This window comes from Oncorhynchus clarkii, chromosome 18 (assembly GCF_045791955.1).
Source record: "Oncorhynchus clarkii lewisi isolate Uvic-CL-2024 chromosome 18, UVic_Ocla_1.0, whole genome shotgun sequence".
Lineage (NCBI taxonomy): Eukaryota > Metazoa > Chordata > Actinopteri > Salmoniformes > Salmonidae > Oncorhynchus > Oncorhynchus clarkii.
This window is the reverse complement of record NC_092164.1, coordinates 39508195-39534938: the sequence shown is the minus strand read 5'-3', so window position 1 is coordinate 39534938 and position 26744 is coordinate 39508195. Positions and strand designations below refer to the sequence as shown.

The window sequence follows — 26744 nt, the reverse complement described above, 5'->3', positions numbered from 1 at the left end:
GAATATAATCCACTCACCAGAGGAATTCAGACATTTTGTTTAATTGTCTTCAATTGTCAAATGTATATTGCCATATCTAACTTTTAAATACATTTTCATGGCACTTGACTGAAACATATTTTTGGCGTCGTATGCAAATATATGCTGACGTAAAACATCATGTGGGTTTTGTCGTAGATCATGAACGACTACTTTTTTTTTACTGTTGTCTTTAGGTTATGCCAGAATCTTTAGAATTACCAGCGGAATATGCGCGTTACCACCGACTACTTACAATTGGGAATTTTACTGCTAGCTTATCGTCCCAACAACAAAAGGCTCTAGGCAGGTAAGAATACTATATTAAACAGTTTTTCAACAATGGTGAAGAATATTGGCCAAATAAATTCCTCAAATGAAGTTATAAACGGTTTGGTAGCAAGCGAGACTAGCCGCCTGGTTTGCCCGGCTCGTGTGGTTATGCTAGCGACATCCCTTTCATCACTACTCGCGCGCTGTCACACTTGAGTTAGAATCACCTTGCCATCAAATCATGCCAATAAAACCTTAAAAGTATAGTTTACCCTTTAATTACATACATTAACTTTTCGTCTAGGTAAATATTTAACCATTTAGAATTAAGTAAATGTTTTTAGTTTGACGTTTTTAACTTTTTTGTGCTCATTTGAAGTGGGCACCTTTTAATGTATTGGCGCTAGACATTTAGCTTGCCTTGTCACCTAGCTAGCTAGCGACCAAGCAGCTCACTTCTGAAGTTTGAAAACGTGCTAAACAAAGATTCGTGCTTCAACACTACTTCTGAACTGGTTAGCTTTATAATGTCTATGTTTACATAGTTAGCTAACTCGTTAAATAGTGCCATCATTATTTTAAGATTCGGCCTCCGTTTGTCAAGCTTGTTGACAAGTTCTGGGTTTATACTATAGTAGCTAGCTATAGGACAGTAATATGAATAAACCTTACATATTAGACAGCCTTCCTATTGTCACCAGCGAAACGTACAGTACCTAACCATGTGAATATTCTTTTATTCCTTAATTGTCACCGTGCATTCGTTAGTTATATGTATTGTGTAGCAAGAGGCACAATTTGGATTAGGTAACTAGCTAACGTTACTTATCGCTAATTAGTTATTGTACATTTTACTTGCTGCTGTTATATAGCTCTGGTTTTATTTGTCTCGTAGCTGGTTGAAACTAGCTTGCTAGCAGCCTGGCTACAGCAGTTAGCCAGCCAGGCAGGCAGATGGGTTAAATGTGGTGACGCCTTCCGCGGTATGGATTGGTGGTGGCACACTGGCAGCGCGGGCTATGCTGCCCGGTGACAGCAGTGTGGTAAATTGCAGTGGCGGACTGGGACAATAATTCGGCCCTGGCATTTTATCCACACCAGCCTATATCACTGCGTCCAGCTTCAACCGGGGGTACACTACACAACTTTCTAAATCCTCCTATTGCTCAGCCTCACACATTAAATGACTGTCTTTCCAGTAGTTTTGTGTGTGTTGCCAACGTAGTGGTGCACACACTAAACTATGTGGCACAGAGATGGTCACACACTACAAGATTCTTCACTTGGTCATGAGGATTCTCGATACCATGCTTTCTCGGGAAAACAATGTGATAAGATTTAATGTAGCTACGAGCTGTGGCTCAAAGCAGCCTCGTGAACTTTGTCAGACATTCATGCTTGCCATACAGAGTTCAAATATCTAGCCAACATTTTGAATTGAATAACATGGCTTGTGATCATCAGAGCTGTAACAATTTGATGCTTTGGTTAATAAAGGCAAGTACAAACGCATACTAGTAGTAGTCATCGCTCCTGCTCGAGAGTCTACACATTCTGGGTGATGCGAAACATCTCACTGGCTTCCTCTGGCAAACTCTCATTGGCTGTTGCTGATCACCATTCTCAAAACGTGTCATTGCACATCTCACTCTACAAGAGCATTGCAGACTTTGTGCTGATAAAATCAAACATGTTTGAAAATATATTGATGTTCGGAACTTCTCAAAGATGAGTTTGGTAGCCCTCAGATTGCATCTTTGACCCACTCACATTAAGCGAGCGTCGGTGACAGACGCCACAAGTAAGCAACGACATGGGGATTTTATCTCCGATCTCAAAAAGTTGTCTGGGAAGCTAGATCGTGGCCAAAATCTTGTAGTGTGCATTTGCCTTTAGACACGGGCAGTAGTGCTGACATAACATTGGCAGTACAGTACAGCTTTTTGCAACCGCTGCTATACCAGTGACTGGCAAGACATGGTCCTCCTCTTTTAATTAAACATTTTTACCAGCTCATGTTTAAAACAAATACAAAATGCAAAAACACCACTGGAGCAGGCATGTGCACAGATACGGCTCAACCAGTGCTCAAGCACCTGCCTGTTTGCTTTCCTATGAGAAAGTGCCCTATCTGCTCAGTGGATTTAGTTAATTTTATACATTTTACTGAATAAAAATTATAAATGCATCATGGAAGAATTTCAAAGATTTTACTGAGTTACAGTTCTTATAAGGAAATCAGTTAATTGAAATGCATTCATTAGGTCCTAATCTATGGCTTTTACATGACTGGGACTACAGATACAGTGCCTTGCGAAAGTATTCAGCCCCCTTGAACTTTGCGACCTTTTGCCACATTTCAGGCTTCAAACATAAAGATATAAAACTGTATTTTTGTGTGAAGAATCAACAACAAGTGGGACACAATCATGAAGTGGAACGACATTTATTGGATATTTCAAACTTTTTTAACAAATCAAAAACTGAAAAATTGGGCGTGCAAAATTATTCAGCCCCTTTACTTTCAGTGCAGCAAACTCTCTCCAGAAGTTCAGTGAGGATCTCTGAATGATCCAATGTTGACCTAAATGACTAATGATGATAAATACAATCCACCTGTGTGTAATCAAGTCTCCGTATAAATGCACCTGCACTGTGATAGTCTCAGAGGTCCGTCAAAAGCGCAGAAAGCATCATGAAGAACAAGGAACACACCAGGCAGGTCCGAGATACTGTTGTGAAGAAGTTTAAAGCCGGATTTGGATACAAAAAGATTTCCCAAGCTTTAAACATCCCAAGGAGCACTGTGCAAGCGATAATATTGAAATGGAAGGAGTATCAGACCACTGCAAATCTACCAAGACCTGGCCGTCCCTCTAAACTTTCAGCTCATACAAGGAGAAGACTGATCAGAGATGCAGCCAAGAGGCCCATGATCACTCTGGATGAACTGCAGAGATCTACAGCTGAGGTGGGAGACTCTGTCCATAGGACAACAATCAGTCGTATATTGCACAAATCTGGCCTTTATGGAAGAGTGGCAAGAAGAAAGCCATTTCTTAAAGATATCCATAAAAAGTGTTGTTTAAAGTTTGCCACAAGCCACCTGGGAGACACACCAAACATGTGGAAGAAGGTGCTCTGGTCAGATGAAACCAAAATTGAACTTTTTGGCAACAATGCAAAACGTTATGTTTGGCGTAAAAGCAACACAGCTGAACACACCATCCCCACTGTCAAACATGGTGGTGGCAGCATCATGGTTTGGGCCTGATTTTCTTCAGCAGGGACAGGGAAGATGGTTAAAATTTATGGGAAGATGGATGGAGCCAAATTCAGGACCATTCTGGAAGAAAACCTGATGGAGTCTGCAAAAGACCTGAGACTGGGACGGAGATTTGTCTTCCAACAAGACAATGATCCAAAACATAAAGCAAAATCTACAATGGAATGGTTCAAAAATAAACATATCCAGGCGTTAGAATGGCCAAGTCAAAGTCCAGACCTGAATCCAATCGAGAATCTGTGGAAAGAACTGAAAACTGCTGTTCACAAATGCTCTCCATCCAACCTCACTGAGCTCGAGCTGTTTTGCAAGGAGGAATGGGAAAAAATGTCACTCTCGATGTGCAAAACTGATAGAGACATACCCCAAGCGACTTACAGCTGTAATCGCAGCAAAAGGTGGCGCTACAAAGTATTAACTTAAGGGGGCTGAATAATTTTGCACGCCCAATTTTTCAGTTTTTGATTTGTTAAAAAAGTTTGAAATATCCAATAAATGTTGTTCCACTTCATGATTGTGTCCCACTTGTTGTTGATTCTTCACAAAAAAATACAGTTTTATATCTTTATGTTTGAAGCCTGAAATGTGGCAAAAGGTTGCAAAGTTCAAGGGGGCCGAATACTTTCGCAAGGCACTGTATGTATCTGTTGGTCACACATACCTTTAAAAATATATTTAAAAAAGATGCAAAAAAACAAGTAGGGGGGTGGCTCAGAACCCGACAGTATCTGTTGTGACCACAATTTTCCACATGCAGCGCGACACGTTTCCTATGCATAGAGTTGATCAGGCTGTTGATTGTGGCCTGTGGAATGTTGTCCCACTCATCTTCAATGGCTGTGCAAAGTTGCTGGATAGTGGCGGAAACTGGAACACGATGTTGTACACGTCTTCCCAGAGCATCCCAAACATGCTCAATGGGTGATATGTCTGGTGAGTATGCAGGCCATGGAAGAACAAGGACATTTTCAGCTTCCAGAAATTGTGTACAGATCCTTGCAACATGGGTCTGTGCATTATCATGCTGAAACATGAGGTGATGGCGGCAGATGAATGGGCCACAGGATCTCATCTCTGTGCATTCAAATTACCATCGATAAAATGCAGTTTTGTTCGTTGACTGTAGCGTATGCCTGCCTATACAATAACCCCACCACCACCATGGGGCACTCTGTTCACAATGGTTGTGAGGCCGGTTGGACCGTGGAGTTCAATGCCCACAGCTCATTGCACTTTACTTATTAGGTATGGGAAAGTTTAGCTGGACATGGTTTCTTATTTGCAAGTAAACAAAGCACTATGACATTGATCAACTATACTGAACAAAAATATAAACACAACATGTAAAGTGTTGGTCCCATGTTTCATGAGCTGAAATGAAAAATCCCAGAAATGTTTGATGCACACACAAAGCATATTTGTCTAAGGTTTTGTGCACAAATGTGTTTACATCTCTGTTAGTGAACATTTCTCCTTTGTCAAGATAATCCATCCACCTGACGGTAGTATATCAAGAAGCTGATAAACAGCACAATCATTACACAGGTGCACCTTATGCTGGGGGACAATAAAAGGCCACTCTAAAATGTGCAGTTTTGTCATACAAATCCACAGAGGGAGCGTGCAATTGGCATGCTGACTGCAGGAATGTCCACCAAAGCTGTTGCCAGAGAATTTAATGTTAATTTCTCTACCATAAACCAACGTTGTTTTTGAAAATTTGTCAATACGTCCAACCAGCCTCACAACCGCATACCACAACCGCAAACCACACCAGCCTAGGACCTCCACATCCTGCTTCTTTACCTGTTGGGTTGTCTGAGACCAGTCACCCGGACAGCTGATGAAACTGTGTATTTCTGTAACAAAGCCCTTTTGTGGGGAAAAACTCATACTGATTGGCTGGGCCTGGCTCCCCAGTGGATTGCTTATGCCCTCATAGGCCTACCCATAGCTGCACCCTTGCCTAGTCATGTGAAATCCATAGATTAGGTCCTAATAAATGTATTTCAGTTGACTGATTTCCTTTATGTGAACTGTAACTCATTAAAATCATTAATTGCTGCATGTTTATATTTTGGTTCAGTATAGATTCAGCCGCGGGACACTTCTTCTTTTTTCCCCCTCCCCTTGAGTGGATGGTCGGCGGGCCGGAGCATAATTACAAGTCATTTGTTGACTGAAAATTGACCGCAGGAAGCCCAAACAGATATCATATTTCACTGAAACATAATCATTTCAAACCTTGCTTACATTTGTTTATGATCACGTCTAATATGAGTGGAAATACTTTAACATATTTTACAAATTAAAATTAATTTCCTGGTGTTTTTACATTTATTTTTATGTCCAACAATGAAATCAGAAGGCTAAGTAAAACCACATGCGGGCCAAATTGGGGATCCCTGCACTACAATGTCAGGCTCAGGACACTTTTATGTTGAATCTCTGTAAGCCCTGTCCCTTGTATGACTTCTCAGTTTGCACTCACTAAAAATAGACTCAAAACTCCTATAGCCTGGGCCAGATATGGTGAGATTAGTGGCTAGTAGTAATCCTATATTATTGTTGTTGTAGTTATTTTTTGTATCCTTAATTATGCAAGCCCAATGATATATGGTGTTAATAGTTTTAAAATGTACATTATGTTGATCAATTAGTTACTTGTTGGTTTTGAATGATTTAAGTATTGTCTAATATTCTTATCAGAAAAACAGATATTTCCATTTTGTCTTCAGACTAGCCCTTAGTGAACATTTTTCTGCTCAATCTGATACTACTCGATTTTTGGTTCAAGCTCAAGGAATTCATTCATTTGCATCTTATTTGAATTTCCTGCTTGCACAAGTATTGGTTAATGTGAGCTCCAGAGAGCTGCTTGGCAAGCATGCACTTGTGCAAGTCATGTGGTGCAAATACAATGTGCTCCGATGAGCCCCCCCCCCCAACTGAGCATGTGCAAAGCTGGAAATCACAAGCCCAGTGCTCAAATTCTGCAGCTTTGTTTTTGCTCTCCTCCACTATGCCGGGCTTGCCTAATTGGATGTTAACACGCATAGCCTACTCCATTTTGCAATATGCAGCCCTGCAGACTAACAAGCAAGGTGTGGTAGACCTAGCCTGTAAATACTTTATGACTAAGGCTAGTAGAATGTTCTGCATGCTGCATTAGATTAATATATTTAGAGCTCCAGTAAATGCATTTGCATTCAGTTGTCTCACTGAATCAAGTGGGTCTGTTTCTTCCCAGAGAGCTGCGTGTGGGACCTAACTACTGTAGCCATGGAGGCTGTAGTGTAGAGCCATCTACTGCAGCTTCCCCAACATCATTCATTGCATAGTTACCTCTGTTTACACAAAAATTATGTCTGCTCACCCGCTTTGAATACCATAGTCGATTAAATTGCCAGCACCAATTAAGATATGCTAAATGTAGGCCACATCTCTCAACAGAAGTTATCTATCTAAAGCATTTTGTATTTCACATTATGATTCAGTGTAAGAGAAGAGAACCATAATCAACTACATTTGCCTCCAAAAGCAGCTCTATTGCTTTAAGACTTCATTTGAGGGTCAGAAATGACATAAGCTTGGACACAGCCTTACACTGTTCTCCTCTTCAACTCTGCCTCCAACAGTGTCCTCAAAAGTAAACACATGGCGTAGGCGTAAAGTACTCCTTGGCTGAACCTTCACTTCAGGGTTGTCGATTCTGGCAAACAGGAGGGGCTGTCAGGACCATCATATTTATTGGTAGTTATCACAGGCCTAGCCTTGTGGAGAGAGCGCAGTGGTTTTCATTCAATAATGGTACATTTTGATTCTCCAAAAGAAAATAAATTTCATTGCAGCTACATTACCTTGAATAGGCCTACTTGTTTATCAATACATTGAGTGGTGAGTAGGAGGTAGTTCTATGTGGCAACCACTTGCTGCGGTTCACATGTGGATGCTATGCTGTTGGTGACTAAGCAGTCGTTTCAGGTGGACGGATGATGTCACTTCTTTGGGCTTAAGCTCCCTTGAAAGCTGCGTTGTTGTGCTCTGTCTGTAGCAATGACCTCATCCTGAGGGGGAGCATCTCAGTGGCTCTCTGGTTGTACTGTATGGTCCACAGCCCCTCTTGTCATAAGTGCTGTATGTGGGGTGGATCATAGGCTGGGAAGATCCCAGTATCGCGAGACTAGTTATTATCATGGCAAGGAAACAAAACAAGAAGCGTATTTAACTTCTTTAGGAAAACTGTTGGAAACCATCATTATGTTGTCATCCAGAGTTACACATTTATTTTCCAAGCTATAGCGCACAATATTTTACATTCACAGGTTTTTAAAGGACCAAAGAATTTGGTCTGTTTCGTGTTTTAAATATATTGCAATACTGGTATCATCCCAGCCCTAGGTGGATGACTCCATTTTGTAAATGTCAAATCAAATTTTATTGTTCACATACACGTGTTTAGCAGATGTTATTGCGAGTGTAGTGAAATGCTTGTGCTTCTAGTTCCCGACAGTGCAGCAATATCTAACAAGTAATATCTAACAATTTCACAACAAATACCTAATACACACATCTAAGTAAAGGAATGGAATAAGAATATATAAATACATGGATGAGCAATTTGAGCGGCATAGGCTAAGCGTGTTCGTGCTAAGACGTTATGTTTTTGTGTGCCATAGATATCCTGTAACACATTTTTGGTATATTATCTATAACATGCACTGTGTATTGTAATTTCGGGTTAGTTTGTTACATCTTCGAATAAGCAGCTTCCTGCCTAGCTCCATTTTACACAGCTTCCATCTCGCTTTGGGCTGATTGTTATAAACTGGTCCTGGTTTTACCCCAGTCTTGCACACACTTTTTAAAGTAACCTAACTGTATCGGCGATGAGCTTAATTCCTAACGGCGTTCATTGACAAGTTGTAATGTGATTAATTCTGATAAGTCAAGCGCAATGAAACGATACATCCCAGGTGGAGTTTGTCATTCAAATAACCTTCCAAAGCTGTCCGGCTCTTTCTTTCGGCACGTTTCCAAGGTAACAACCTTCAATTTTTCGGCAAACACAAAGCGGTGCAGTTTTCAGGGCCTTGGCAGGGTTCTGCCTCCGAGCTACCCCCCCCCCCCCTGCCACTGACATTCTTGTCTCGTCTCAGATTCCAGAGGAGACTACCCAGAGTGCCGCTGGACCGGAGACCAAAAAGGAGCTGCAGAGAGTGGAGGCGGAACTGGAGCAAGATAGGCAACCCCCCCCCCCCCCCCCCCCCCCCCCCCCAAGGGAAGCCCCACCCTACTGCGGAAGTGCAGTGAGTGCCCTTTCACAACGGGGCAACACTCGGGTGGGGGCGGGATGCTCAGGGGGGAAACCAGTACTACTCTATTGTTGTAATTGCTATGCTTGTTGAAATAGGCCCTTTAGACGGCGCTGCCTTTCGTTGACATCAGATTTGCAAGTTTTCGATATATATTATCCTTAGAACATCCTTGGATGTGGTATGGGCAAAGCCACGTTCACACTACGCAGCTTTAAGCCCACTCAGCATACAGTAAATATCACAATAGATAGCTATAAATACAAACAAAGCAAACAGCTGCTCATCTAAACCATATATTACATAATATATGCAACAATTCAGAAGTCAAATTTTCCATTCAGCAAACTCAACAGAATGCACAGCACAAAGCTGCATACGAGCTACTATTCCTAGCTAGCATAGTTAACGTTTGTTGGCTGATTTTAATCTTCTCAGTCATGCATCGAGTAGGGCAGGCTATTATTTCAAATACAAAACTATCAATCTGCATTTTAACACAGGTAGTTCCCATGGTAAACATTTCTCTTCATTTACTTTTTAAACACTTCAAAACATCTATTTGCCTAGCTAGCTAACTATGTACTGTTTTCCTTTTTTTGTCAATGAGAAAGTAACAGGCTGTTACTGCAATTAAAACTAGGCCTAAAAGCTCGATAAACAAGTCTCCAAATGTATATTATTTCTGTTTTCGATATGAGCTGTTTTACTTGTCTGCTTCAAGAGACATTCTCTTTGCACACCACAAACACACTGTGGGGGATATGTGGTGCAGAAGTGTCCTAACCGACCTACAGACCCAATAACCCCCTCTCGTTCGACTGGATTCCACTGGATATCTGGATCAAAAGGGGCTAAGGTAGTGGGCGTGGTTGGCCCAGCTGAATTTGAGTACATTTTAGAGGCCCCCATCTTGGCGGTGTAGACATTCTTGAATTTAAGGCAATTTCCTGAAATTCTAAACGTTTACCCATAGAGCTGAGAAAAATGTTAGCAGTTTTTAAGCTAATTTCCTTCAATTCTATGCATTTTACCTTGGCTAATGCTGTGTAATTTTGTTCAACTTAATAACAAATCAAAACTGCCAAATTCATTGTTTTTGGAATTTTTGATTCTACCTGGCTGTCTAGATTTTTTTTGTGAATTTGTTGGTTCTCAAAGATTATATTATTACAAAATATGTAGTCCCATATCTTTTTTACAAACTTTATATCTGGTTTTAGTCATTTAGACTGAAGGTGCTTTTCCATCCTGAAAATGATATATATATATATATATATATATATATATATATATATATATATATATATATATATATATATATATATATATATGTATATGTATATATATATACATATATATATATATATATATATGTATATGTATATGTATATATATATATATATATATATTTTACACTGTTTGGTGGCTCGAAAAAACGCCTAGGCAACCCACCCAAGGATTTTGATGGCAGAAAAATCCCTGTGATGGTTAGTTAGATGGTTCAACATGCAGCAAAGGGAACTTCAGTGTTACCAATATAATACTGTATATAGTAATTACCACACAATTCATTGTAGATGTGTCAGACTTTTTCAGAAGAACAAGCAATAGAAGTAATGGTTTTTGGTACAGATAAGTTAATATTATGTTTGGCGCTCACTTGAAATTCCACTGTAATTAATGGGCCGCATAACAAGTGACACTTTACAGTATTTATTTGAATGTTGGAGCGAGAACCATCTGGGGTATGTTTATTTGTGCAACGATGCATCACCATGGGTCATCACGCCGCAGTGACAGTCTTTGATCCGTCTCACACTTCGCAATATTAGTTCTCCTTGACCTCCGCCGTTAAAGCGGTTCACTCAAGTATTGTCTCCTACCCGGCCAGGGCTAATAGAATAATTCATATTTGGCAGGAAAACAGTGATTTTTGGTGCATAGTTAAACTTGGGAACCATATCTCCGGTCTTTCAACAGCTGACATGCCAGCACGTTTTCCCTTTCAATCAATCCAAGTCCTGAGTCACCAGGTAAGTTGACTCGATTCACTGACAAGCAGCCACTGCTGCCTACTGCAACTGGAGTTACTGTGTGTACCCTTTATCAAGGCCACATTTAATAATTCATCAAGGGGGTGGGCATTTTTTATGCCTTCCCACTCAAAGTGCCATAATAGATGGCTACGCATACAAACATGAAGAATACCAACCTTAAAAGCTGTTAAATAAATATATATTTCTTCATACTTGTGTACCACTTTTAATATTGAGTTGCACCCTCCCCCCTTTTGCCCTCAGAACAGCCTCAATTCGTCGGGGCATGGACTCTGTCAAGCATTCCACAGGGATGCTGATCCATGTTGACTCCAATGCTTCCCACAGTTGTGTCAAGTTGTCTAGATGTCCTTTGGGTGGTGGATCATTCTTGATACACGGGAAATTGTTCAGCTTGAAAAACCCTGCTGCATTGTAGTTCTTGACACAAACCTGTGCGCCTGGCACCTACCATAACCCATTCAAAGGCACAAATCTTTTCTCTTGCCCATTCACCCTCTGAATGGTGCACACACACACACAATCCATGTCTCAGTTGTATCAAGACTTAAAAATCCTTCTTCAACATGTCTCCTCCCCTTCATTTACACTGATTTATTTGAAGTGACATCCATAAGGGATCATAGCTTTCACCTGGTCAGTCTGTCATGGAAAGAGCAGGTGTTCCTGATGTTTTGTACACAGTGTATATTAACATACCTGCAGTGAATAATTTTTCCTTATCACTTTAACAAGATGACAAGCACACATTGTTAATACCAAATGCTTTCCCCAATTGGTTCTGTGGCATCAAGTGATCTATGTTGTGCTTCTCCTTGAGTCTCATCTGTGTGCTTGTCCTGGGTACATGGGAGGCTTAATTCCGCTCTCCATACTTTGTTTGCCAATGTTTAGCTATATTTTTAACTGCTCTCATAATTTACTTACGTCTGCTGTCTCATTTGTGCATGGACAGTGTTTGTGACTTGATCTCACATGTATCCTACATGCATACGCTGTTGGGTGGACATTATATTTTAAACAGACTAGTCTCTTTTAATTTGTCTAAAAAGATAAACATTTAGGCCTGCCTGAAGATTCTGTTGTCCCCATTTGAACTACTACGAGTTCTGATACCGTTTTGTTCCTTAGACCATGTGTCTGGCAAAAGATACGTATTTGCTGTCGAACAACAGCCGAAAACTCAACCCACTCCTTCCCCCTTGTCTTCATCAGACCCCCTTCTCGGCTCCCCCTCTCCCCCCCCCCAGACACCCCCTCGGATTCGTCAACGTTGCTTTGCCTCTAAACTCTCTGGGAAAGAAGCCATGGGAGTCTGCCGCTCTACTGGATCCAGTTCCTGCTGGACATCCCCACATGTAGAGAAGCAGCTGGCCACCACACAGTTATTCGGCACATACCCCTTCCAGCTCTCTCTCACACACACTCGTGCTCCTGTCCTTTACGTAGCCCTTTTCTCAGTCTGTTTACACATATATACAAATGAATGGTTTCTCCACCACAGTTTACAGCATCACACTTTAATGGGCTAATGTATTGTTTCATAACTTTTCATAAGCGAGCTCCAACATTTTATTTTGAGTCGCTGGACGTTTTAGCCTTTCATCCGCAGTTCAGTGGTCAGCAGAAAACCATTTCCTGCGTTTTTGCCATTGTTTAGAGTGACCACAAACCCTGCTTTACCACAATGTAAGGATCAATGGTTTCTTTGTCTGCAGGGGTGTAAGGAGGAAAGCATGGGGGGAGAAAAAAAAACGTTTTCCAGATCGGAGCTTAAACAAGCAGCACAGGATGTGCAGCCAAACTATTTCCCTGCTTGGCTGGCGTTTTTGAAATAAATGTCTTTAATGTGTGGAGTTTGCAGACAAGATGGAGTCCTCTGTTCTCGGAGAACAGCAGTCCCTGTGGATGTCATGTGGTTTCGTCCCTTTTATTCACAGGTGGGCGGGACTGGATCCTGCCTAAACATACTTCTAATCCTTTGTCTGATCTTGTTTGTCTCCGTGGTTTAGTTTGTAGTTTATTTCAAAGACCAAGTTTAGAGATGTTTTCATGAACTAAGAGACAGTCAGACATTAGTTTGAGACATGTTCGCAGGAGAATAAACGTGATTAATCAAGACGAAGGACAAGGAATAGGAATATTAGTCACCAAATTATCATTGGCCAAAAATTTAACCATTATACTCCGAACCAAAATCTATATGAATGTCCTTCAAAAGTATGAACAAGACCCGAAACAATTGCCATCAAAAGGTCTTGGAGGAGATTGAATCACTCTTATCTCCGGTTTGGCAGTTTCCATAGCAACCTGCCAGTCCCATGGCCGTCTGAGGAGAATTAAACCCCAGTAGCCTGGACCCAAATCTGCCATCAAAGTTTCAGGGGCATCAATCTGAGCGTAATGATTAAACGTTGTAAGAGTTGTTTGGAATAGCCCTTACACACTGATGCTGCCACAGACTTTCCCCTAGCATTTATATAGCTATGGGGAAATGCTGTTTTTATTTTTATTACATCCTTACATAATAGTATGGAATAGCCTATACTATTTGTGTGGTCTACATTGTGTGACTGCATTAGTTTTGTATAATTCGTTTTTTTGTTGTATTTGACTCGTAGTGCTTTGGATTTGTGGGAGCCTGTATATAATGTACAGTTCTACACTGTGTGAAGATATTAAACCTGACCTATGTTGCCAGAGACAACAGCACAGTGCATAACTTCCCCATGAGCTCTTCCCCTAGAAGGTAACTGTCTAACCACTTCAAATAGGCTACACTGACTTACGAAACACCAAAGGGGGACTAATGCAATTACCTCTGTCTCCATGCAGAACTGATAAGGTATTAAAGGGTGGCCTGATGAGATTTAAATTAATTCTGTGCTCATTCAAATTCTTCTGTCTCATTGAGATGAGCTGCTCTGTTATTTGGGTTTAGTCTCCTCTCACTGGCGAAGCAGTTCTTAAAATGTTTAACCAAATAGAGCAAGATTTAGCTGATGAGCTTGTACTTAACATGCTTTTGAAATCAGACACATGCAACGTTTCCTCAGTGCAGTGCACTATTTGAGGACTTTGATATTGCATGTCAGTCAGTCACCACCTTTTGATATGGAAATTACTACACGGGAAAATAAAACATGATCCTTTCTAGAACTGCTTGTTTGGATTGCATGATGCTCTCTGAGCTTTGAGGACAACTTCTAACTAAGATCGATGTCTCTGAATGAACCTGCGTTCATTTGAGGACAAATTATGCCTTGTCTTTTTAGGAAGTGCAGCCTAAATCGTTTGAATCTTTATCCTTACTGGTGTTGATAATCATAGTTTTATAGTAACTAGGAAGTTCCTTTTGTGTTACTAATTAGCCTACAGTCAATCACAAATGCCATTATCCACTTGTCAAATTTGTTTGAGCCCTACATGACATGCTCAGATTGACTCGGTCTGTCTTTTTTCTTGTTTTTCTCTCTCCCCTCTTACATTCTCGCTGTCTGTCGTTTTCTCTTGTGATTGAGAGAGCTGACCGCGAGGCAGGGCTGTGTGTATGTGACTTAGTAGAGGCTGCCTCTGGGGTTTTACACAGTCTGCTCTGGCTGTACAGGACATTGATCATCCACGATGATGCATTGCGTTTGTTCTCTGAACTGGTACCGGAAGAGTTCAATGCACCATTTTAGAAATCTTCAGCGCTAGTCTTTTCCACGGTATAGATCCCTGAACATCCCTGGCATATGTCACTGTCAGCCTTCTTTAGAGGGAATTGTCTTGCCCAGATTTTAGGGGGAATTTTCTTGCCCTGATTTTAGGCAGTCAGTGTTGCCACCATTTATGAAGTGCGTTAATCGGCCAGTATGCACAGATGAGGTTTAAGTCATATCCCAGGCAGTCTGGAGGCCGGCTTATGTCCCCCGTGGCTGACTGACGCTTTGAGAGTTGCCAAAGGACACGAGACAGAATGGCGCATGCATGTTTGATCAGCCCAGCCCTGCCGCCTCCATGGAGAAGGCCTACCCAGGCGAGCGTCACGGATCAGCCAGAATGGATCGTCCCGACGGGGTTCGCGGGGGACCCTTGCCACACGCTGTTCACTGTGGCTGGCCCCAGCTCCGCTCGACCACAGCCCTCCTCGCCTAATTAGCACCTGTGAGAAGAAATCGTTAATATGCAGTGGTGAGGTAGCAGAAAGGCACCTCGCTGCCTTGGCTGTTGCCATAGTGACACCATGGCAATGAAGGCAGTCTAATTATTTTAGATTTTTTTTCATTTTTTTTTTTTTCATTTTTAATAAGGAGCCACTGAATCTATTTAATTTATGAGGGAGGACTGAAATAATTATTTATTCATGTTTTAGTTCATCATTCAGTTCTGGGCAATATGGGCATGACAATTCAAGTTTGAGTAGAATAGAGTGTACCCTTGTTGAGGCTGGATAATATTTGTGAGGCAAGTGTGTGTTCGAACAATCTTCCATATTTATAAAAAAATAAAAAATAATTTGTGGCCATGCCATAGATTGTTGTTTAGGTAGAGGTGACGAGATGCCTGGCATGTGGCATTCTTAAGGTGCAAGACAACATAATCCCTGCTGCCCAGCATATTGACAGACCTAGAGCTGAGGACACTGTTGCCGAGCTTTTTACAATTAACAATATTCCTTTTGATTACTGAATATCGGCCTAGATCTGTCAGTTCCGTTTTAAAAACATGGTGTGTTTTTTTTCTGCGTCACATGAATAGTAAATACTGTATGCAAACTTGAGGAAGGCAGTCATATGGTCTTGTCTTGGTGTGCCGTGCACCTTGAGACACATTAACACTATGTAGCCTAATTACTGTTTCAGGCCCTGTGTGGATAATGAATGATTGATCAATGCTTTTTGTCATGCGTCTCATGGTGCTACTGAATACAAACTCAGCAACTTATTAATTTTCAGCAACTTATTAACGTGTAAATATTTGTATGAACATAAGATTCAACAACTGGGATATATAAACTGAACAAGTTTCACATACTTGTGACTAACAGAAATGGAATAATGTGTCCCTGAACAAAGGGGGGGGTCAAAATCAAAAGTAACAGTATCTGGCTGCATTAAGTACTGCAGTGCATCTCCTCTTCATGGACTGCACCAGATTTGCCAGTTCTTGCTGTGAGATGTTACCCCAGTCTTCCACCAAGGCACCTGCAAGTTACCGGACATTTCTTGGGGGAATGGCCCTAGCCCTCACCCTCCGCTCCAACAGGTTCCAGACGTGCTCAATTCGATTTGAGATCCAGGCTCTTCGCTGGCCATGGCAGAACACTGACATTCCTGTCTTGCAGTAAATACCGCACAGAACGAGCAGTATGGCTGGTGGCATTGTCATGCTGGAGGGTCATGTCAGGATGAGCCTGCAGGAAGGGTACCACATGAGGGAGGAGGATGTCTTCCATGTAACGCACAGCGTTGAGATTGCCTGCAATGACAACAAGCTCAGTCTGATGATGCTGTGACACACCGCCCCAGTCCATGACGGACCCTCCACCTCCAAATCGATCCCGCTCCAGAGTACAGGCCTCGGTGTAATGCTCATTCCTTCAAGGATAAACGCGAATGCGATCATCACCCCTGGTGAGACAAAACCACGACTCGCCAGTGAAGAGCACTGTCTGGTCCAGCGACGGTTGGTTTGTGCCCGTAGACTACGTTGTTGCCAGTGATGTCTGGTGAGGACCTTCCTTACAACAGGCCTACAAGCCCTCAGTCCAGCCTCTCTCAGCCTATTGCGGACAGTCTGAGCACTGATGGAGGGATTGTGCGTTCCTGGTGTAACTTGGGCAGTTGTTGTTGCCATCCTATAACTGTCCCGCAGGTGTGATGTTCGGATGTACCGATCCTGTGCAGGTGATGCTACACATGGTCTGCCACTGCAAGGACGATCAGCTGTCCGTCCTGTCTCCCTGTAGCGCGGTCTTAGGTGTCTCACAGTATGGACATTGCAATTTATTGCCCTGGCCACATCTGCAGTCCTCATGCCTCTTTGCAGCATGCCTGTTCACGCTGATGAGCAGGGACCCTGGGCATCTTTCTTTTGGTGTTTTTCAGAGTCAGTAGAAAGTCCTCTTTAGTGTCCTAAGTTTTCATAACGGTGACCTTAATTGCCTACCATCTGTAAGCTGTTAGTGTCTTAACGATCATTCCACAGGTGCATGTTCATTAATTGTTTGTGGTTCATTGAACAAGCATGGGAAACAGTGTTTAAACCCTTTTCAATGAAGATCTGAAGTTATTTGGATTTTTCAAATTATCTTTGAAAGACAGGGTCCTGGAAAAGGGATGTTTCTTTTGCGGAGTTTATATGGTAGTTTTCCTACAGACAATAGTCATGCTACTTTCAGACTGGTGTTGAAAGTTCTAGGGATCTTGAGTTTAAGTTCAGAGTATTTCATTCTAGATGTAAAGTTTGTCAGACTGACCTTAGGTGTGCAATTGATAAAAGCATACTGACACGGCATCATAATTAAACTTTTGTCTATTAACCTGAACAAAAAAAACTAGAGACAATTAGTTCAGCTTGTTGGTAATAAAATGTAATTGTACTGTAGGCCTAATTATTGTAATAATGTAGTAAGTGTAGGTTGGCTTGGGTAGGACCATTGCATGTAGCCTAGAAGTTTAATTATTAAAACAACAAAGCTAAAAGTGATAGTTTTGTTTAAAGACTTAAAATGGCTAATACACTAAGATTTGTAATACTGTCATTATTAGATAAATAGGTTATCAGGTGTCTTAGATTTTCTCTCCCTTCCTCCCCCCATCACAACGGTCTCACTCAGGCCATGGCCTAGTTTATCTTCTGCTTTGTGCTCACATTGCCGTACATGTTACACTTCAGAATGCCTGAATGTGAGACTCTTTCGGCACTCAAAAACTTCTCCACTTTTGAGTTTGTGTGAATGTCAGTCTGGCTTCTTTGAAGTTAAACTTTGTACTGAAAGTCACACCTCAGTACTGCATTTTAGGCCCACTCTGTAGATATTGTATTATATGTTGAATTTATAGACCTACTGTTTTTCCAGATTAGGTGGTACAGCTATAGTTTTACAAGAGTGAAAATAAAAGGTGGCCCTTTAACTGACATCTATCTGTAGTTGCTCCATACATTTTTGGACTTTAATGATATATTCTTCAATAATCAATGGGTACATTAATTTAGAAATGCCTCTTGAACTTAGTTTAACTGTCACACTCCATGAGAACCCAAAATATAAGCTTGTTTTACTCCATTGTTTGTAAACAAACACTATAGCCTCAAAACATGTTAAAATGGATGGTCAAACCTTGCATCCATAGCTCTGTCTGAGTTTGAGTGGTTACATTTCTCCAGCCCCATCCCTCAGCTTTTTTTCAACTGCCCCTTTTAACATTTCCTATTTTCCCCTTTTTATTCCAGGTGAATGCCATCTGTGATGAACTCTCATGAAGCCGCACACGGGAGCTGACGTCCACAGTCCGCAGGAGACACCACTGCAGACCCAGGACAGTAGAGGAGCAGGGTCTTCTTCAAACACTGGAGACTTACCCTCCCCCTGACCCAAATAACATCCCACATCAGTCACCAGCATGTCCAGTCGCAGGAAATCCTCCACCCCCTGCATGATCCGGGTTAGTGACATAATAGAGCAGGATGACTCTGAAGAAATGGAAGTGTCCACTGCCAATGTGACCAACAATGGGTCTTCAGAGTCTGTGGAAAATCAAGACCATACAGTACAAGACACTATAGAAGATCTAGGAAGTGAGATTGAAACAAAAGTTGTGGCGGAAGCTGATCCTATGCCTCAACTGAGGCAGCATGGAAGTTATGAGTGCAAATACTGTCCTTTCTCCACCCAGAAACTCAACGACTTCAAAGAGCACGTAGACTCCAGTCACCCCAATGTCATACTCAACCCCCTCTATCTGTGTGCCGTGTGCAACTTCAGCACCAAAAAGTTTGACTCTCTTACAGACCACAATGAGACCCAACACCCTGGAGAGACCAACTTCAAGTTCAAGAGGGTAAAAATAAATAACCAGACTATCTTGGAGCAGACAATCGAAGGCAAGACCAATTCAGTTCTCTGCAATACTGTAGACGGACAAGGCGTTGTCACTTTTCCACCGAGCAAACCAATTACGGGGAATATCGGAAAGCCAAACATGGACAACATACAGTCCCTCTACCAAGGGAATGATTTGGAAAAGAGGTTGGAAAACTTTATTCCAAAAGATCAAATCACAGCTGTGAACATAAACGGCACAATGATCATCCCTGAACCAACAATCATTCAAGGGCTTTCGTATGTAATGCCATTGCTTCAAAGACCACCCAATTTCTGTTCTGTGCCAACAATTGCTGTTCCTCTGAACTCCACCAAATATAATCCTTCACTGGACAATAACACAACCCTAATGACATCTTTTAACAAATTCCCTTACCCAACCCATGCTGAGCTGTCCTGGCTAACTGCTGCGTCCAAGCACCCAGAGGAGCAAATAAAGGTGTGGTTCACTACCCAACGGCTAAAGCAAGGCATCACCTGGTCACCAGAGGAAGTCGAGGAAGCCAGGAAGAAAATGTTTAATGGCTCCATCCCACCCATACATCAGACCTTCACCGTTCTGCCTACCCCAATTTCTCAGCCTGCCAAAGCCACCCAGCCCCTTATTCAGACTAGCTTTGGGCAGTCTAATCTAGTACTGACAAGTATTGCTAATGGATCAACCATGACCTGTGCTCCTGTTGCAGTGACTGTAGCCAGTTTTGTGCAACCTCTCAAGCGACCCCTGACAACTCCTTCATTCGCCCCAGAATTAAAGCGCCCCATGGCGGCCCCTGCAGAAGACCCAACGGAGAAGATACTAATGGCCCCTCCTCCAGTTCCACAAAAAGAGAGACTTCCCATGGCCCCACCCCCAGTGCCCCCAGAATTAAAGAGATCTGTAGCATTTCCTATTATCGCCTCGGAGATGAAAAGGTCCTTGGCAGCACCTCTCATGGTTTCTAAAGGAAAACTGCCCTTGGCCACTCCACTTGTGAACCCCAAAAACAAGCTGCCAATAGGACCTTCTCCAGTCTTCCCTAAGATGAAGAGACCTATTGTCACCCCTCAATTCAAGAGTTACATGCTGCCTCCTCCTTCATTAGTTTCCAAAGACAAACTTCCAATCACCCACTCTCTATTGGCTTCAGACTTAAAGTTACCAATCTCACCCCCTCTCATTGCCCCTCAAGTGAGGAGGCCAACAATAATCCAGTCAGTGTGGACTCCCCTCAAGGGCCCGTTCCAACTCCCTAGCTTTTACCAAGACAGCAAGAAAACAAAAACGCAAATAACAGAGATGAAGGCCAGATATGTCAGAGGACGTCTCTCAGAGGACAAAGTGCTCACCCCTCTTGGGGAAGCCAATGGTGTCTCTCGTGGGGATGCAAAGTGGGTTCATGACCAAGGGCCTCATGCACAGAACGGCATTCTACAGTTGTACAACGAGCTAGCATCGAAACCAGAACAGCAACAATCAGTTCAGACTCAATTTCCACTCTTGGAGAGAATGAAAGGGAAGACTTCTGAGCAGTTGAAGATTCTAGAAGAGAACTTCCAGAGAAACAGCTCTCCAACATACAATGATGTTGACAATCTAGTGACTGCAACCCAACTGTCGCGGGAGGAAATTGACAGCTGGTTTTTAGAGCGCCGGGCGCTGCGTGACAACCTTGAACAAGCTCTTCTAAACTCCATGGGCTCAAAGAGACTCAATGTTGATAAGCGTCAGCAACAACACGGACCGCTGAATGGTGTGCGCAAGCAAGGTGGCCATCCAAGAAGCTCTCCCTTTGCCATCATTGCCCCCACCACCACTTGCTCAGTGCCTCTAGACAGCAAATCCTTGGCTCTTCTCAAGGATGTTTTTGCACAAACTCGATGGCCTTCCCCTGAAGAATACAATCAGCTTGAGGCCCAGACAAGCCTGGCTCGCACAGAAATCGTCCGCTGGTTCAAGGACAGTAGGTCAGCACTGAAGAGTGGGACCTTGGAGTGGATGGAGTTTTTCCATAAACTGAACAGCAGTGGGCAAAATGGCGAGGGGGCGCTACTGAGCACAGAGAATGCTTTCAGCATAATCCAGCGCTACCAGGAAGTAAAGGCACCCAAGGTGGAGGATATTGGGAGGCTAACGGAGCATGCCAGTCTTAGCAGCCAGGAGATCAAGGAATGGTTTGCCAGCAAATTGAGACAAAACACATCTGATATCAGCCAGAATTGTGGCCAAAATGGAGGCTCTCGAGAGGGGTTCGGGAGCTGGATGGAGGAAACCAAGGGGATGGATGCACGCATGGGTGCTAAGGAGCTGGTCTCGGACAAAGACAGGATGATGGAGGATGCTTCTGGAAGGGTGACTGGATAAAGGGTAAGAAAGTGTATCTAACTTTCATTTATTAGTTTTGTAGACATTTACATTTTAGTCATTTATCCAGAGCAACTTACAGGAGCAATTAAGGCTAAGTGCCTTGCTCAAGGGCACATTGACAGACTTATCACCTAGTCAGCTTGGGGATTTGAACCAGCAACCTTTTGGTTACTGGCCCAACCTCTTAACCGCTAGGCTACCTGCTGCCACTAGAATAGGGCATGTTTTTCTTACTGTAGTAGCTGCATTTCACAACGTGTCCTAGTTACTAATGGGACCAAGGCACTGAGAGCCCTGACTGTTGGCAGTAGAATAGCATTTTAATCCCTTTTGGGAATTATCAGGGTTCTTGTGAGAGTGTTATGCCAATTGTATAAAATGTAATAACGGGACCATTTTTCTTCCTTGCAGGTGAGAACCGTTGCCACTGTCAGTTGCACACAGGAGCTGAAAAGGAAAGAGTTTAATTATTGAATATTGTATTTTCTGAACAAATTATTTCTTGCTTGTTCCATCCCAGTTTGTGCCCAACATTTCCTCAAGGTTGAGTTAACTTTGTAGAACGTTTTCAAAAACATGGTGGTAATGTTGTGTGTGATTTAGGATGAGGTAGAAGGCACAGTGCACTGAATGTGTGCCTGAAGCACTGACCAGGTGGTGATCGTTGAGTGCCAAAGCTGGATTTGCTGTGTTATTACACTTTTAAAAAAAGGGTTCTTGTAAATATATTTTTTTCTGTGTTGCTACAGATTTGTACAATTTTTGGGGGAATTTTGTTACATTTTATAATGGGAGCAACTTGCCCCTTTTTTTCGCTCCGGCGGATCTTAGTGGTCTGTCCTACATTTTGTAATGAAACACCATGAACCACTACAACCGTTGGCAATACTTCAGTCCGTTTTCCAATGCTGAACTTCCGTTGCAGTTCCCTCCTGTCAGGTGGACTTATATCAAATCAAACTATTTACGGTTCTGAAGTGCTATTGTACTCCCTGGACTCTAAGCCAACCTGCACTTTGGTAAGGAACATACTTGTTTGACCAAGTGATGTTGTGGATCATTGTTAGAGAAAATAAACGGTCAGTGGCAAAACCAGAAAGAAATAATGACATTGAAACAAATCCAGAATCATGCTGCCTGCCTGCATCATATTCTAATCTTTCTCTTTTGATTTATTTGTTGTCCTGCAAATGAACATACACATCTGTAATAGCCTTTATACCTACGTACATGTTGACTTAATAGAAGTAGTGCTAGTTCCATTCCGACATTAGAAACAAACCAATACAAGCTCTTTATGTACCGCTTTAGTGTCATGGTCAAGACATAGTGCCTTCGAGAAAGTATTCAGACCCCTTGACTTTTTCCACATTTTGTTACGCTACAGCCTTATTCTAAAATTGATTAAATAAAACATTTCAGTAATCTGCACTAGAGGTCGACCGATTATGATTTTTCAACGCCGATACCGATTATTGGAGGACCAAAAAAAGCTGATACCGATTATTGGAGGACCAAAAAAAGCTGATACCGATTAATCGGCCGATTATTATTTAATTTTTTTTAATGTATTTGTAATAATGACAATTACAACAATACTGAATAAACACTTATTTTAACTTAATATAATACATCAATAAAAATCAATTTAGCCTCAAATAAATAATGAAACATTTTCAATTTGGTTTAAATAATGCAAAAACAAAGTGATGGGGAAGAAAGTAAAAGTGCAATATGTGCCATGTAAAAAAAACGAACGTTTAAGTTCTTTGCTCAGAACATGAGAACATATGAAAGCTGGTGGTTCCTTTTTAAAATGAGACTTAAATATTCCAAGGTAAGAGGTTTTAGGTTGTAGTTAATATAGTATTTATAGGACCATTTCTCTCTCTACCATTTGTATTTCATATACCTTTAACTATTGCATGTTCTTATAGGCACTTTAGTATTGCCAGTGTAACAGTATAGCTTCCGTCCCTCTCCTTGCCCCTGCCTGGGCTCGAACCAGGAACACATCGACAACAGCCACCCTCGAAGCATCGTTGCCCATCGCTCCACAAAATCCACGGCCCTTGCAGAGCAAAGGGAACAACTACTCCAAGTCTCAGAGCGAGTGACGTTTGAAACGCTATTAGCGCGCACCCCGCTAACTAGCTAGCCATTTCACATCGGTTACACCAGCCTAATCTCGGGAGTTGATAGGCTTGAAGTCATAAACAGCTCAATGCTTGAAGCACAGCGAAGAGCTGCTGGCAAAACGCACGAAAGTGCTGTTTTAATGAATGCTTACGAGCCTGCTGCTGCCTACCACCGCTCAAGTCAGACTGCTCTATCAAATCATAGACTTAATAATAAGATAACACACAGAAAGATGAACCTTTGGTCATTAATATGCTCGAATCAGGAAACTCATTTCGAAAACAAAACGTTTATTTCAGTGAAATACGGAACCGTTCCATATTTTATCTAACAGGTGGCATCCCTAAGTATTGCTGTTACATTGTACAACCTTCAATGTTATGTCATAATTACGTAAAATTCTGGCATATTAGTTTGCAACGAGCCAGGCGGTCCAAATTGTTGCATATACCCTGACTCTGCGTGCAATGAACGCAAGAGAAGTGACACAATTTTACCTAGTTAATATTGCCTGCTAACCTGGATTTATTTTAGCTAAATATGCAGGTTTAAAATATATGCTTCTGTGTATTGATTTTAAGAAAGGCATTGGTGTTTATGGTTAGGTACAGTCGTGCAACAATTGTGCTTTTTTTGTTGGCTGTCTTTGTTAGGAAGAAATAGTCTTCACACAATTCGCAAACGAGCCAGGCGGCCCAAACTGCTGCATATACCCTGACTCTGTTGCAAGAGAAGTGACACAATTTACCTAGTTAAAATATTTCAAAGGTTTAAAAAATAAATAAAAAAATTATAAACTTGAAATCGGCCCTAATTAATCGGTCATTCCAATTAATTGGTCGACCTATAATCTGCACACAGTACCCCATAATGGCAAAGTGAAAACAGGTTTTTAGAAATGTTTGCAAATGTATTAAAAATAGAAAAACCTTATATACTTAAGTACTCAGACCCTTTGCTATGAGACTCAAAATTGAGTGCATCCCGTTTCCGTTGGTCATCCTTGAGATGTTTCTACAACTTGGAGTCCACCTGTGGTAAATTCAATTGATTGGACATGATTTGGAAAGAGAGACACCGGTCTATATTAGGTCCTACAGTTCATTGTGCATGTCAGAGCAAAAACCAAGCCATGAGGTCGAAGGAATTGTCTGTAGAGCGCCGAGACAGGATCGTGTCGAGGCACAGATCTGGGGAAGGGTACCAAAACATTTCTGCAGCATTGAAGGTTTCCAAGAACACAGTGGCCTACATCATTCTTAAATGGAAGAAGTTTTGAATCACCAAGACTCTTCCTAGAGCTGGCTGCCCGGCCAAACTGAGCAATCGGGAGAAGTGCCTTGGTCAGGGAGGTGACCAAGAACCCGATGGTCACTCTGAAAGAGCTCCAGAGTTCCTCTGTGGAGATGGTTGTCCTTCTGGAAGGTTCTCCCATCTCTGCAGCACTCCACCAATCAGGCCTATATGGTAGAGGGGCCAGACTGAAGCCACTCCTCAGTAAAAGGCACATGACAGCCTGCTTGGAGTTTGCCAAAAGGCACCTAAAGACTTTCATACCATGAGAATCAAGATTCTCTGGACTGATGAAACCAAGATGCAACACTTTGGCCTGAATGCCAAGGGTCACGTCTGTCGGAAACTTGGCACCATCCCTACGGTGATGCATGGTGTTGGCAGCTTTGGATGTTTTTCAGTAGCAAAGACTGGGAGACTAGTCAGGATCAAGGCAAAGATGAACAGAGCAAAGTATCGAGAGATCCTTGATGAAAACATGCTCAGGACCTCCGACTAGGGTGTAGGTTCAACTTCCAACATGACAACGCCCCTAAGCACACAGCCAAGACAACGCAAGAGTGTCTTCGGGACAAGTCTCTGAATGTCCTTGAGTGGTCCCGCCAGAGCCCGGACTTTAACCTGATCGAACATCTCTGCAGAGACCTGAAAATAGCTGCGCAGCAACACTCCCCATTCAACCTGGCAGAGCTTGAGAGGATCTGCAGAGAAGAATGAGAGAAACTCCCCAAATACAGGTGTGCCTAGCCTGTAGTGTCATACCCAAGAAGACTCGAGGCTGTAATCCCTGCCAAAGGTTTTCAACAAAGTACTGAGTAAAGGGTCTGAATACTTATGTAAATATGATATTTCAGGTTTTTTAACTTGTAAAAACAGGTAAATTTTTGCTTTCTCATTATGGGGTATTGTGTGTAGATTGGGGGGGTGGGACTAATCCATTTTAGATTAAGGCTAACTTTACAAAATGTGGAAAGTCAAGGGGTCTGAATACTTTCCGAAGGCACTGTATAACAAGAAATACTCCACTTATACCAAGATCCTGCTTACTCTTTTCAAAAACCAGTTGTCTGCTGTAATCCAATAAAACAGAGCCTTTTTAAAGGTAACTCGCTGTGTTTACTCGTTGTCCCATGTATGCAGCGTGTCATGAGGTAACTTGGATGCAACATATTGTGAAGAAACCTTTCTGAGCTCAGGTAAACTCGGATCTTGAGCCAAATCCTGTGAATACTTTCTGCTGGACTACCAATCAAATTACCCTAGCCTTTCAATATTAGTTCTGTCTGAAAACCATTATGTAACCATCTTATTTGTGTGGTTATAATTGGGAGAACCATTTGAATGTGGCCATCTTTCAATATAGCATACAACAGTTTGTGAGACAGTCAACAGTCTAATTTGTATGCAATTATCATGTGTAATTGTTTTATTGCATTTGTTTGGATTTTTCATTCAGATTTAATGTGGTCATTTCCAAACAATCATTGAACTGTGTAATGTTACAAGCTCCACCATGTAATGTTACCTTAACATACTGTGTGGATTAAGTAATTCACGCATATTGGAAGTGTGCACTCTTTTTTTGGATAGAACAAGCTTGTATAGGGTATATCAATTAGGATTTTTTTTTTTAGGCCTTTACTCATACCCCATATTTTACCACTTCAGACCATATGGGACTTTTCTGGTATTGCAGGAAACTTGCACTATTTCAGCGCTAATGCACTAATCTGCAGCCTACTTATTTGATTTACAAAACACAGATTGCTTCTCTAAATGGACCACTTCACCAATGTCATGGCACGAGAGGGAACTATTCAGCCTTTACTCTACAATGATGCCTTTAACTCAGCACAGCTTTCAATCCTGTGCCACTATCCGGCAGTAATGTGATTTCTGGCCTTTGCCATCCACTTCTGAG

At 42.0% G+C, this 26744-nt stretch overlaps 1 protein-coding gene across 2 annotated transcripts; it reads left to right on the top strand.

Annotated features, from left to right (window-relative positions):
• Positions 1–172: 172 nt before the first annotated feature.
• LOC139373471 (zinc fingers and homeoboxes protein 2-like) lies at positions 173–25929 on the top strand. Of its 2 annotated transcripts, XM_071114027.1 has the most exons (4): positions 193–328; positions 8737–8886; positions 18393–21391; positions 21803–25929. In XM_071114027.1, exon 3 carries the CDS (start codon positions 18563–18565, stop codon positions 21386–21388), a length of 2826 nt encoding a protein of 941 aa, XP_070970128.1. In that variant the 5' UTR covers positions 193–328; positions 8737–8886; positions 18393–18562; the 3' UTR covers positions 21389–21391; positions 21803–25929. The 2 variants fall into 2 exon arrangements, with proteins under 2 accessions (XP_070970129.1, XP_070970128.1); XM_071114028.1 differs by lacking the exon at positions 8737–8886 and having other exon boundaries at positions 173–328.
• Positions 25930–26744: the final 815 nt, after the last annotated feature.